At 42.6% G+C, this 13605-nt stretch overlaps 1 protein-coding gene across 4 annotated transcripts in view; it reads left to right on the top strand.

Moving 5' to 3' along the window:
• Positions 1-12733, top strand: part of LOC147117763 (uncharacterized) — a 40369-nt gene extending 27636 nt beyond the window's left edge. For all 4 annotated transcript variants that reach the window (XM_085989018.1, XM_085989017.1, XM_085989016.1 and 1 more), the window contains 4 exons: positions 4567-4636; positions 7323-7482; positions 10541-10679; positions 12190-12733. In XM_085989018.1, coding sequence (XP_085845144.1) covers positions 4617-4636; positions 7323-7482; positions 10541-10679; positions 12190-12413 — 543 coding nt within the window. In that variant the 5' untranslated portion in view covers positions 4567-4616 and the 3' untranslated portion in view covers positions 12414-12733. The remainder of the gene's footprint in view (positions 1-4566; positions 4637-7322; positions 7483-10540; positions 10680-12189) is intronic.
• The last annotated feature ends 872 nt before the right edge of the window (positions 12734-13605 follow it).

Genomic DNA, 13605 nt, shown 5'->3' with positions numbered 1-13605 from the left:
TGAAATGTGGGAGAGAGTATTGCAGCAGTGGTAAATGTGTTGCGGGTGAGGTGAAGCTATGCTTGTGAGATGAGTGGTGATTGCTAGAGATTGTTGGTAGGTGAGTGATGGGGGTGTAGTGCATTGAGCAGTGTGTGAGGCAGATGGTGGGATATGTCATTTGAAGATGCATTCACTCAAACCTTGACCACTCATGAGGTCATTACACTCCTTGCGGCACTGGATCCAGGTCCTGGGGACAACAGTCGTCACACTGACATCTTCCGCTGTCTCTTCCCACAGCTTTCTGCTCTTCTGCCGTACACACCTCCTGCACCCCCCCCCCCCCCCCCCTTGCAGGTAGAGGACCTGATGGCGTTTTTGAAGCCCCAGAACCAAGGCCTCCAGTGCCGCATTGGAAAATTTCCTCGCTCGCTCTCTTGGCTGTTGGGCCATGGCTTTCTTTACACTGATGATGAGGAGCTTCTGCAACCAAACTCACCTTTAAGTAGTGCAGAGAGTCTAGGCCAAACTTTATTGGCCAGTAGGCTGCAGCCGATATTGGCCTCCCCTGTTCAGCGCTAAGCCAAATCAGCAGTGCATTTAGCGCTGAGATCAGCACTGCAATTATTATAATGAGCGGGCAGCGCCAATTTTGCATGTTGCCTGCACCAGTTTGGGCGCAGGCACATTGCGTTTCGTGTTGTCCAAGCCCGTTTTCAGGCCTTAGCCAAATTCTAGGTCAGGGTGTTTTTGTTTCTGCCTTGAACGTTGCTAAGTTGCCTCCGAGTTCTTGTGTAAGTCAGTGTAAAGGAGCAACGAAGAGTCTGCTTTTCTTCAGGCACTTGAGTGCAGTAGTCAGGCCTATATAAAACATATTGTAAATTCTGCACATGTTGCATAAAAGTGAGATATTAATAGATATACAGTATTTTGGTGAAGTACAGTAATTATTCCTGGCAAAAAAATAAATTGGGCAGAATTGTGGAAAGGGATTGATTTATGTAGTTAAGTGCTCCTAGTAAATTGGCTGGTGAATTATTATCCGCCTCGGCTAGAGTATGCCCCAGTGACAAATTTGCAATAACATTCTGATTTCTTGATTGCTCTCGGGTTTTTTGCAAACCTGGTCACTTTTTCAAGAACACTCCCACTGCGACCTCCCTTTTTTCTTTTCTCCTCGAATTGTTCGGCATCAGTAACATTGAAAACTGTAACAAGGCACTCGAGGTCTTTTATTTTTGTTCCCAAAGACTTAGCCAGCCATTTCAAATCCAGAAAACATGAGTTGTACTTTTATTATTTTGAAAATCAGCATACAGGAAACTTTGTGATATCCGGCACCGACGGGGACCGAGCTGTTGCCGTTAGATCAAAACTGCCGGACATGTTGAAACATACGGAGATTTTCAGCTCCGTGTGAATCAACAAACCCTGTTGCTTAGCAACAGCTTCAAAACAGTCGGCTGCAGCTTAAAAGCGTCTCTAGCTGAAGCTGTTGCTTAGCTACAGACCTTGCAGAGCCTGACTGGGGGGGGGGGGAAAAAAAGCAACGAGAAGTAAAAATACTTATAGGAAACGGCTCCTGAATTTTGCTGGTAGATAGAGCTTTCTGGACTTTTAACCTCCGGATAAACCAAAGTTTCCTGTATTTTGGAGGTTGTTTCCTTTTTTCTGCCAACTCTCTCCCTTGCCTCCCCAACCCCACATCCTCTTCTGAAGCTGATGACTCCTTGCTGAGGTAAGGTTCCAAGATACCTCACCCAAGATTGAGCGTAGAACATGATTCCTGGCAGACTCTTTGATCATAAGGGCGCAATGCAGCCAAGCTGAAACCTGCCTCCATTGTAGAGGTCGCTGAATAGAGATGATGAGCAGGTACCCTGACCATTTTTCACTCTCTAAGGCAGGGGCACTGAGGCCAATTGTACGGAACCAACCTGTGCTTCCTAATTCGTGAAGCTCTGCTACTCATTGGATAAACTTGCTGAAGTATTAGAACAGCCCATATTTTGGTGTGTTGGTCGTGATTTTAGCACTGCCTTCCTTTTGACTACTTCATGTGGTTTTAAATTAAAATTATTTTAAACCCCAGGGGGCATGTGGAACCTTTTTATTCAGCTGATATACAAGATGACCCTTTTTCCTCCACTTTATGAAAGCGGGGCTTTCAAGACTATGATGAATAGATTTTTGTTCGATAAGTGTTATGGAGCGAAAGCAAGTAAATGGAGTTGAGGTGCAGATCAGCCATTATCTAATTGAATGACAAAACAGGCTTGAGGGGCTGAATGGCCTACTGTTCCTATCCTAAGATCTGTGGTGAACGGGCTGGTTTCAATACTGTTAATAGTTGAAATAAGAGGGATTATATTTACTAGAAATAAGCTTGCAGAGTAACCAACATGTATATCAGTTTGGTAGAGGTGTACTTAATTTTCCCCTAACTTTCCCAAATATTAAAATTTCATTTGTGTTGCCTGGTTATGACACAGACTGGCCTAGCTGGTGGGGGAGGGGAGATGGTAGTTAAGGATTAGAAAGGCAAATAGTAGTCTGACAATGAATGGCTATTTTGTCCATGATTATTTCTTTTATCTTTTCACAATGTCCCTTAAGTTGCTTTTATACTAAGTGAGACACGTGCTGGCACCACTGATTCCTGACACACACCGGTCTCGACAATAGCTGCGTCTGCCTGATAAACCTGTCGTATTTGCCAAGACTGAGCCCAAAAAGACCTGTTCCAAGGGTAATGCTATACACCTCCGGAACTCTCCTAGAATTCGTCTTATCGTGCCTGTGCCGGCTCTTTGGTAGAACTATCCAATTAATCTCACTCCCCTGCTCTTTTCACATAGCCCTGTAAATGTTTTCCTTTCAAGTATATATCCAACTCTCTTTTGAAAGTTACTATTGAATCTGCTTCCACCACTCTTTCAGGCAGTGCATTCCAGATCACAACTTGCTGTGTAAAAACAAAATGTTTCCTCTGGTTCTTTTGCCAATCACTTTAAATCTGTGTCCTCTCGTTACTGACCCTTCTGCCACTAGAAACACTTTTTCTCCTTATTTACATTCATGATTTTGAACACCTATCAAATCTCCTCTTGACCTTCTCTGCTCTAAGGAGAACAACCCCAACTTCTCCAGTCTCTCCACGTAACTGAAGTCCCTCATCCCTGGTACCATTCTAGTTAATCTCTTCTGCACCCTCTCTAAGGCCTTGACATCCTTCCCAAAGTGTGGTGCCAGAATTGAACACCGTACTCTAGCTGAGGCCTAACCAGTGTTTGATAAAGGTTTAGCATAACTTCCTTGCTTTTGTACTCTATTCCTCTATTTAAAAAGCCATGGATCCCATATGTTTTCTTAACTCTGATATTGAATACTTCTCTGAATCCTTTGTCATGGCCTTGGCCATCTCCAAAGCCTTTATGAAGTTTGGTACCCTGCACTTGTAGGCCTAGAAATTTGTCTCGGGCAGTGGTGCAAAACGAGCAGTATCAGATCAGCCGCCCGTTTTGCGCAACGCCTGATAGTCGGTTCCATTGCAGTCAATGGAATTAAATACCAGGCGCTGCGTAGAACGGGCGACCGATCCAATACCGCCCGTTTTGCGCCACTGCCAGAGACGAATTTCTAGGCCATTGTCTTTAAAAGAAATATTGTGTTATAAAAGGGGGAGGCAGGTTGGGAGGGAAAATCAGTGTGGGTTCCAAGACTGATCACTGTCCAGAGGCCCAAGCTGTAAATTTGTGTTGAGTTTGAGATTGAATTTGCCTGTCATGTCTTTCATCCTTCCACCCTCCTCACCCCCCCCAAACTGTCTCAAAAACTGGTATCTTGGATGAGGTACAAGAGGGCTGTCACTGCATGTGGAATCACACCCCACTTGGGTATCACTCTCAGGAGATGAGGAGCGAGACAGAAACAAAAGCTCTGGTTTCATTTCACAATTACAATTGTTATGCTAGTCATGTGGTTTTTACTTCCTCGGCCTGAGTGTTTTTTCTGCCAATTTTCTACCCCCAGCCCCCCCCCCCCCCCTCCCACCTTGCCATTCTGATGGTACTGATTCTGGCTGGGATAGGTTCCATGGGTACCAGTCTGACCTTTGGTATATTGCCCAAATGATCACTCTCTGTGTGTGACCCAGGTAGTGATTTGTTGACAGGCTATTTGGTCACAGGGAGATGGGGGCACCGCAATTGAGCTTGGCCCTGTTCTTGCCTGAAGTCCACACAGGTGCACTCTTTATCCAAAGTTGCTGACTTGCAGTCAAGACCTGGAAATGTAGTCAACTTCCCTTCTTCCCCCCCCCCCCCCCCCCCACACACACACACGCTGTCCAGGGATGCTGAGTAAGTCTGAGTCCCTTAAAGCCAAATGTTGACCATTGATTGTTAAGGCAATCATGGTATCTGCAAGGTTTTATGTGATATAGTTAAAGATTTAAGTGTTGAACGACAGAAGCGCACAGAAATGCATCTAGTAAAGTGTAAATAGGAACTGTTACTACTGTTTTTGCTAGTGAATGTTTAGGGATTATATTCTGAATCAACTCTCTGTTCTCTGACTTTACAGCATCTGGACTCTGTCTGCGGTAATGAGAAGTCATCTCATATAAATATACAATGGAACTTTATTGGTACATGTAAGTACTGTATAAAAGCATGGCCATGCCACGAAGGAGATTACAATTTAACTATGTCATCCACATCACACACTTTCTCTGCAGTGAATCCACGTTTGGACTAATTTTTGAATAAAAGTTTTGTAGAGATGCAGACTTTTAAATTAAAAAAAAGTTTTATTTACACTTCTGCTTGCTGGCTCTGAAATTAATTAGCTCAATTGAATAAAAACCACTGCAGCAATAAACATTTGTGATCTTGATTTTTGAGCATGCAGGGTTTACTCCATTGGCTCCACATTAGTCCTGGTGTAGCACCAAATTATCACCCTATTTCCTTTTCATAAGTATTTCCATACTTCCAAAAGCTGCTGTTAACTATCAAATTATCCATCGCTGAGAATCCTGCCTAATCCGCAATTGCCATTATGGTTTTTGGTAAACTGTTCCATTGGTAATGCTACACAGCTCTGGAACTCCGATCTTGAATACTTCAGTGAATCCTTTGTCATTGCCTTGGACATGTCCAAAGGCTTGATAGCGGTTGGCGCCTTGCACTTCTAGCCAAGCTACAGTAAGGTGGCCTCAACAAAACTGTTCATAGCTACCCAGTTTCCTCTCCAATCATTCTCTCTCTGCTCTAGTTAAAGGCTCATCCTCTGATTTTTTTTTTCCCATTAACTCAGAGGTTCCCTGCCATTTCTGTTCTTTCTCCTACTTTGTTCCTCCTTTGTATCAGCAACATCCAGCCCTCGCCACTCTTCACACTCTTAAATTCCTCAAAGCACACAATTGCTACCTCTATTGCTGTGTGACAAGTGAATCACCTTGTTTTGATCTCTCTGCACATTGGGACACTGAAATTTTATAAAGATACAATTTCATTGTGTCTCTTGTAAGTCTGCTACCTCTTGGTCCGCTTCATTTATCAGCTGTCTTCACCTTAGCAACTCCTCTGACTTTTATAACTGGAATGTTCCCATTTTTGCCATTGCTAAAGCTGTTTTTGAGCAGATCAGTTACCTTTTTGATGCTATATTTTCCCTTTACCAGCCTAAATCTAAATTTACTCTAAATCCAAAAACCCCTCCCGTATAAAAATATTGATCCCATACCTGAGAAGGTTTTTCTAACACCAATTTCACATTTGGAGAACTTGGAACCATATTGCAATCCCTTTCTTGCCTTCTTTCCATTTATATGCCTCTATGTGCTGTTCATGCAAGGGAGATCTCCATCTACGAGGCTCCTCTTTTCTGCTTGGAGAAAGTCTGCTGAGTTATTTTTAGTAACAAAAGGTGACCGTGTTTCTCTTGAACACCTGAGGGCATCCTATATACGTAACCAGTAAAATGAGTTTAAATAGCTGGACACAAACTCGCCAAGTTTGGTCCTTGGGAAGCAACTTAAAATTGATGGCCCTGCTTGCCATGTGTCCATATTGCACACTCTCCAGCAGGGACATGGAGCCTGTTTTAATACGTAACCATTAAAGGATGAATTTGCATTTATATTGCGCCTTTCATTACCTCAGACATTCCAAAGAACTTTACAGCCAATTAAGTACTTTTGAAGTGCAGTCACTGTTGTAATGTAGGAAATGTGGCAACCAATTTATGCACAGTAAGGTCCAACGGCAATGAGGTAATGACCAGATAATGTGTTTAAGTGATCTTGGTTGAGGGATAAATATTGGCCAGGACACCAGGGAGAAGTGCTGTTGAATCTTTTATGTCCACCTGAGAGGGCAAACAGGGCCTCGGTTTAACATCTCATCTGAAAGACAGCACCTACGACAGTGCAGCATTCCCTCAGTACTGCATTGAAGTGCCAGCCTAGATATTGTGTTCAAGCCACTGGAGTGGGACTTGAACCCACGACCTTCTGACTCTGAGGCGAGAGTGCTATCACTGAGCCATGGCTGACGCAATAGATTGAAAACCAGTTGAATTACATTGCAAGACTGGCCGTAGCTGATATATTCCTAAAGTTTATGGAGCATGTAATAGAGGTCGGTCCATTTTATATTGCATTTTTTGTTTTAAGAAGTCTTATGCAATTTAAAGGGTTAAACGAATTGTTTTACTAGAGGCTGGGTGTTTACTATTAATAAAATAAATACTTAGAATCATAGAAATTTAGGGCACAGAAGGAGGCCATTCGGCCCATCGTGCCTGAGCCGGCCGAAAAACAGCTTTCCAGCCCTTGGTCCGTAGCCCTGCAGGTGACAGCACTTCATGTGCATATCCAAGTACTTTTCAACTGAGATGAGGGTTTCTGCCTCTACCACCCTTCCAGGCAGAAAGTTCCAGACCCCGACCACCCTCTGAGTTTAAAAAAAAGTTCTCCTCAACTCCCCTGTAATCCTTCTACCAATTACTTTAAATCTATGGCTCCTGGTTATTGACCTTGCTGCTAAGGAAAATAGGTCCTTCCTACCCACTCTATCCAGGCCCCTCATAATTTTATACACTTCAATCAAATCTCCCTCAGTCTCCTCTGTTCCAAAGAGCAGCTAGTAACAGAAATGGGGGAAGTTTGGGGCTTTTTTTTGACTGAAGCAGCGAAGGATGAGGGCCAGCCTGATGGAGCTCCTCAAGACCATGAGGGTTATTGATCAAAGGCAAATGACAGATTCCTCTCCAGGCACCTCAAAGTCCGCATGCGTTATATCATTTCCTAATGAATGTTCTTTCACTCCCAACAGAATAGTGATTATATTTATTATTGTCAAAATCTTCTTCTACATCTGCTGGTATCGCTCACGGCAGCGACAACTAGATGCTTATCTGAGCAATCCACGGAATGCCCAGATAGTGATTGTCGGGGGCAGGGCCTACCTACATCAACTCTGTGAGCGGCAAAATGTAAGTGACCATAGTTCTCTGCTTCCTTGTGCAGCTGAGAGTTGCGTGTAATTGTGAATGAAATGTAAATTCTTGCAGTCTAACTTTAAGGCAAGGATGTTTTTGCAAAAGTCTTGAGATTAAGTAAAACCACAATATTCAAAGTGGGTAATGAAGGTGGGGAAGTGCGGAGAGAAGGGGGATGAAGGCAGGTACAGGCCTGATGCTTCCTTGTTCCCTATCGTCCTCCAAATGCTTCATTGGAATTGGCAGCCTCGACAATCTGTGCCAATGTGGCAAAAGGTTCATTTTTAGTAATGCCAATGAAGTCAAAATAGATCCTAAGGGGGAAAATTCAGTTGGTTTACGCCTCCCGTTAGCACCGTAAGAGGGCACTAATGGGGCGCAAAGCAACTAGCGCCGGTGCGCGGTGATGTTTGCGCCACTCACAAAATTAACTAGGCATTTTGCGGTGGCGCTAAACACTACCGCCATGATCTCCTGCGCCGGCAGATCGTGATGTCAGTCGAGTATGCAACGCCCTGGTAGCGCCCTGGACCGGATATTGAGTGGCGCCCCCTGCCTTACCACCTGCCGCTAGCAACGACAGGTTGAGGGGAGCATTTTGCAGTCAGGAAGGGACTGGGGGAGCGCTATTTAAAGGCGACCGCTTCCTGCCTTTTTTTGTTGGTGACATTTTTGCACCACGCCTCCATTGTTCTTTCCAGCAGATTTGATGTACAGGTCTCTCCAGGCCGAGATTCAAGGCTGCAATTAGCAGGATGTGGATGGAGAGCAAGATCAACCCTCCCCTTTAAGAACTGACCGGCGCCAGTGTGTCTGTGTTCCATTGCTGACTGACATCACGAGCTTCGCCAGCGCTCTGAGGTAGCGCCTCGCTCCTCGGCCTTTGCGCCTTAAGAGAGGTGTGTAGCGCCTGATTTAGCGCTCCAATCAACTCCAGGGGCGATAAAAGCCAAGTTTGCAGTTGAAGGCGCTAAACTTTGTGCACGGCCGATAATCGCACCTCAAACGGGGCGATACTGAATTTTTCCCCGTGTCTTAAGTCAATGAATGGCATAAGTCTCCCCTCTGAGGTATCTAGCTTTTTTATGTAGCCTTTTGTGAAATTTGGTATTTTAATTTGTATTAATCTGTATTTCATAAATACTTATGAGAAGCATTAGCTATTATAAGTCTGAGTTGTAATGCGTGCTGTAGCAATAATGTTGAAATAGTTGCCTGTGGTTTGTTCAGGTTTGGTTTAGTAGTTGCCCTATGATCTGTGTTCCTAATTAAATACTATAGTTTATTTTCTTGGTTCTACTTCATAATGTTAACTAGCTGATTCTTAACTCAGCATCCTGTTTCTGTAGTCAATTTTCTGACCATAGTTTCCATCCCCTTCCAATTTAATGGTGCAATCTCTTTTTATATCTCTCATACATCTTCAGTATAAATCATGCAGCTTTAAGTAATGCCACCTACAGCATCTGTAATTGGAATGGGTGGAGCCATTCTCCGCACTATGTTCCCTCACCTTAATTAGCACAAATTAGTACCAAAAAATTTGAAATAAAAGGTTCAACGTAGTTCAACTGGTGTGTGTCCTGGAAATTATACCTCCATGAGAGAGATGGAACTTGCATCTCACAATTCACTGGAAACCTTTTGGTTAAGGGTACAGGATAGAGCAGGGAACAGGAAGTAGTATCACTGTAGTTTTTGTTTTAAATTGCAAGCAAGAAAGTGGCAAATAATCTCTTGCTTTCAAAATCAGATATGTGATTTTAGAAGATTGATAAAGGAAATGTGCAGGACCCAGGATCTGCAATTGTCCAGTGCTGTAAAACCAGCAATGAAGTTTCCATAAAGAACTTCCAATAAAAGTTTGAAACGACCCCTACGGGAGCACCACAACGCATTTGAAAAAACAGATGGGAGAATGTTCGATGTCTTGATTAAAAAGTGAAACCTGGTTAAAAGCTACCATCTGCCTTGAGATGGAATCTAACTTGCTGATCCCAGTACATTTAGTTCAGCAGTCTTGGCATGAGATGGAGAGAGGTTGGAAGTGGAAAATATAATTGAATAATTACAGGAAATGTTTGAGTAGGCAAAGCAGAATTCCAAAGCCAGCATCTCTTCAGTGTCCATGAACAAGCTCGGAGATTGTAATTTGATATCGGCATTCCTGAAACATGAGCAGCAGCAACGGGTACAGCAATACTAATCTGAGCAATCTGAACATTGGATTTTCCAAGTGACTTTTTTTCCTCTGAACTTGCGAGAACCTTTTCTCACCCAGAGTAACTAAGGCAGTGTTCCTTGTTGACACATTAAGTACAACAGCCTCCAATGTGGGACGTGCCATGTTGAGTATCTTTTTCTTTTTTCCTCTCTCTCCCGCCCCCATTGAAATGTGAGTAAAATACCAAATAGTTGTGATTATAGCACAAACCTCAAAATAACTATAGGGCATATTTGGATGGCTAGTAGGAAGACAAATATATATTTTCTCTATTTGCTTAAATTCTAATATGACAACAGTACAATATTATGGTTGGCAAATTGTGTGATTTGATTGTGGAAGTCTTCTGTCTCCACAGTTACTTCCTGACAAAATTATGGAAATGGTAACATTTAACTCCTTCATTTACTTGTATATATGTATAATAAAGGACACTCTGCAGTATCTGCTAAGGCAATAAGATCGGGATAGCAATTAATCTGCTTCGATAGCATTCCAAGATGTGTTTGGAACACATTGCAGAGATGCTGTTGATATTTGGCTCTTATGCTCGAAAGGTTAATAAAGCTGAAGCCAATATTTGACCTGAAGATGCATAGTCTGATGGGTACCGTAGTCACCACTATTACAAGTTGCAGCAGTGAGTTACTGATAAACTATCAATGTATTAAAATAAGTGTGGGTTTTGTCATTTTCCTCATTAGTTTTTTTTAAATAAATAGTTGAATAAACGAAATGTATTTAAAATCTTAATTTGCATCAAGTATTTTTTTTTTCAGAAGATTTAGTGAAAGGTAACAGTCTTGCTTACTATTGCTTTTGTTACAGAGTCCCATGTGGTATAGCTGGTATGGTGGTCAGGATGACGGTTCAATTGGAGAACCCTCTGGGTCCCTACCTCCTGCTCCTTCCTACAGCCAGCTAGAGGTACCACCTCCATATGAAGCGGAGTCAAGAGGTCAAACAGGTACAAAATTAATTCCTAATTCTGGAGCTCCAGCAGTTCATACAAACGCCCCATTTCCTTCAGTAGATATGATGCTTTTTTCCAACAAAAGACACCTATCTCCTTAAAGGGGTAAAGCTGCTGTCAAGTCGGGAAGTTTTGTGCCACACTCAGTTCCCAAAACAGCCAACACTTTTTTTTAAGTCACGCTGGTCTTCGTGTCACCACACCTTTTTCTTCCTATGACTGTTCTCCCACAGCAGCTCACTTTCTTTTGGTATTTAGTCTATAATGCATACAGAGGAGGTAGTATTCTCTTGTACTCACCATTATAATACTCTCCACAGCCTAGAAATTACTGTTGCTGGTATTAGCAGATGAGCGTGTTGTCCATGGGACACTACTCTGTTCACGTGACGGCGTTAACCCGGTGATGTCAATGATGGGGTGCAACCTCGAATTGCAGGTGTGAGTTCAAACTGTCCTGAGGCCTCTTCCGAGAAACCCAACACCAGGAAACCACACAATAGGCTGGGAAACTGCATCCCCTCGAGAAACTTCTCGACGGGTAGGGCGGTGGGGGGTTGATCAGTAAAAGCTACTTTGTAGTGATAATTTGTGGCAAACTATGAAAATATGACTCTTCTCCCCAGACAGTAGGACACCATAAAAGCATCATAAATTGAGGGCATATTATGGCTACCCATGGAGGTCAGATATCCCTTCAGGAGGCTAGCTTGGTAATTCATTACTAAGTAGCCTCAAGAATCTGTGTATTTTATGTAATGCATCTTCTAAGCACTGGAAAAGAAAATTAATTTAAAAACGTGCATTCTTGTAGCCCACTTTGCCAATGTAGCATGTTTACTTCCATGGTTATAATGTCAGGTATTGAGAGTGTTGGTACTGAGATCAAGAGGCCATTAATGCAGTGAATTTTTGGTCGTTATTTACGTGGTCTAAAATTTATGATGGGTGGAATTACCTCTGTGCCTGTGCAGCAATCTGCAGATAAATGAGCAGTTCAATTGTGATGGTGAGTATACAGAGCAGTACTTAACATGGAAATCCAAAGTACTTTATTCAGCAGTTCAAAGGAAACAAAAGGGAGCACGCTGACATGTAATTAGAGAAGTAATTCAATTTCTGCCCAGTGGACTGAGCCTATGTGAGCAATATTTAGCTGATAATCTGCATCAAAGGTACTTTCCTACAGTGCATTTGCTGAATGCACCACTGTACTACTCCTAAGCTGTGCCCACATTTCCTAAACCCATTCGGGTGGTTTTGATGAGTTTGAATCTGTGGTCAAATACACCTGTGGTTACAAAGTTTGATGTGTAATTGTGTATAATCACCTATGCGTGTACTACAAGTTTAACCAAAAAACCCTGAAAATGCCATGCTCATCACCCTGGTGATTACACCGCTATGCTTTATAAATAATGAGAAACCAGCTTCAGGGTCTTGTGCTGTCATGTTGATTAATGACGAGTATTTTAATAGATTTTTTTTTAACTTGCTCCTACAGATGATTTAAAACCTCCACCATATACAGAGTATGCAGCCGGAAGTATTGAAGAGGCTCGTGCCCTGTCTATACCAGAGGGCTATGATGCTTGCAGCTTGAGTGATGCTCCACCTCCGTACACTCCTAGCCCATCGGTTGAGACCGAACAGCAGGATAATGTGCCACCATCTAGTGCCCAGGAGACGGGCAGTACCACTACAACAGGCTCACCATGTCAAGTCTGAAAAAAATACACTTTCTGGGACTTCTGTGGAAAGTTACTTTTTTTTTTCTTCAGAAATGGAAAAAGTCCAAAGCGCCTGAATTTTCTTTTGTTTTGTAAAGATTTGATTTTTCTGTACAGTTTAAAAGAAGTTTACAGTGATGCTCTACACAGAACGCATTGTTCACTGTTTGCTGCTATCAGCACTACCTTCTCTCTTTTTGTAAACATTAATCACACTTTCCAAGGTGGAGCCCAAGGCAAAGGATGATACCACATTTCAAAAGATTGTACGCTTGCCAGTGACTGCAATGTGCGTGCCCCTGTGTTGGTTGGTGGTGGTGGTGGTGGTGGCGGGGGGGGGGGGTGGAGGTTGGTGGGGGGAAGAGAAGTACTTGGCCATGTGTCCAAATGCTGCCAACCAGGGAAACTGACAAACTGCAAATTGCAAAATCTCTTTGCTGTCTCGTGAGCTCACGGTTGCAAATAAACAGGAGGCGAGAGTTATCTGTTGGGCACTAGGATCATCTTGCATTCTAGTGTTATCAAAGTATCTTCAAGGTCATTCCTTGCAATCTATACTTTGAAGTTTTGCCAAGACTGCATTATTTGCCCCAAAGGAAAAAAACTCTCTTCACGATATGAAGGAACACTTTCAATTTTAGAGGAGTGCACAGAAAGCATAGACTTTAAAGCAGACCTTTCTGTCCTAGCATTTAATTGCTAATTTCTTGCAAAAAAAAAAGTATTTTTATAGTAGTGTAATTTTTTAAAGCATTTTCTGTGATTCAATTTCTTGTAAGAAGCGCCCTTTCCTCAGAAAAAAAAACTCTGATCTTCAATGTTAACATAAAAAATCCAATTCCCTTAATTGCGTAGAAAGGAACCAAAATCCTTTGTCATGAACTTTTAAAGCGAAGGAAATGTTTGCTATATGGTTAGTGGTGTAAATTGAGAAATGATTGGCCCGTTTAGTTCTCTGTATTATGAGAGTGGCATTTATTGCTAAACCTAATTTTGGTCAGCCCATGGGCTAATAGCATTGTTAAACATTTTTCCCACTTATTACATGTCTATGTTGGTAGGGCTCCAAGATGGTGTCCACTCAAACCCCAGATCCTTGGAATGCATGGAGCGAACCTAGATTATTAGCAAGGATATATATGCTGTGGTTTTGGTTCAAGTGAAGTGTTAATCTGAATTTTTTTTCTTCA

Source organism: Somniosus microcephalus, chromosome 5, assembly GCF_052327205.1.
Source record: "Somniosus microcephalus isolate GS21.2 chromosome 5, FLI_Smic_1.0, whole genome shotgun sequence".
NCBI lineage: Eukaryota > Metazoa > Chordata > Chondrichthyes > Squaliformes > Somniosidae > Somniosus > Somniosus microcephalus.
The sequence above is the reverse complement of the archived record's forward strand: the minus strand, read 5'-3'. Positions and strand labels throughout refer to the sequence as shown.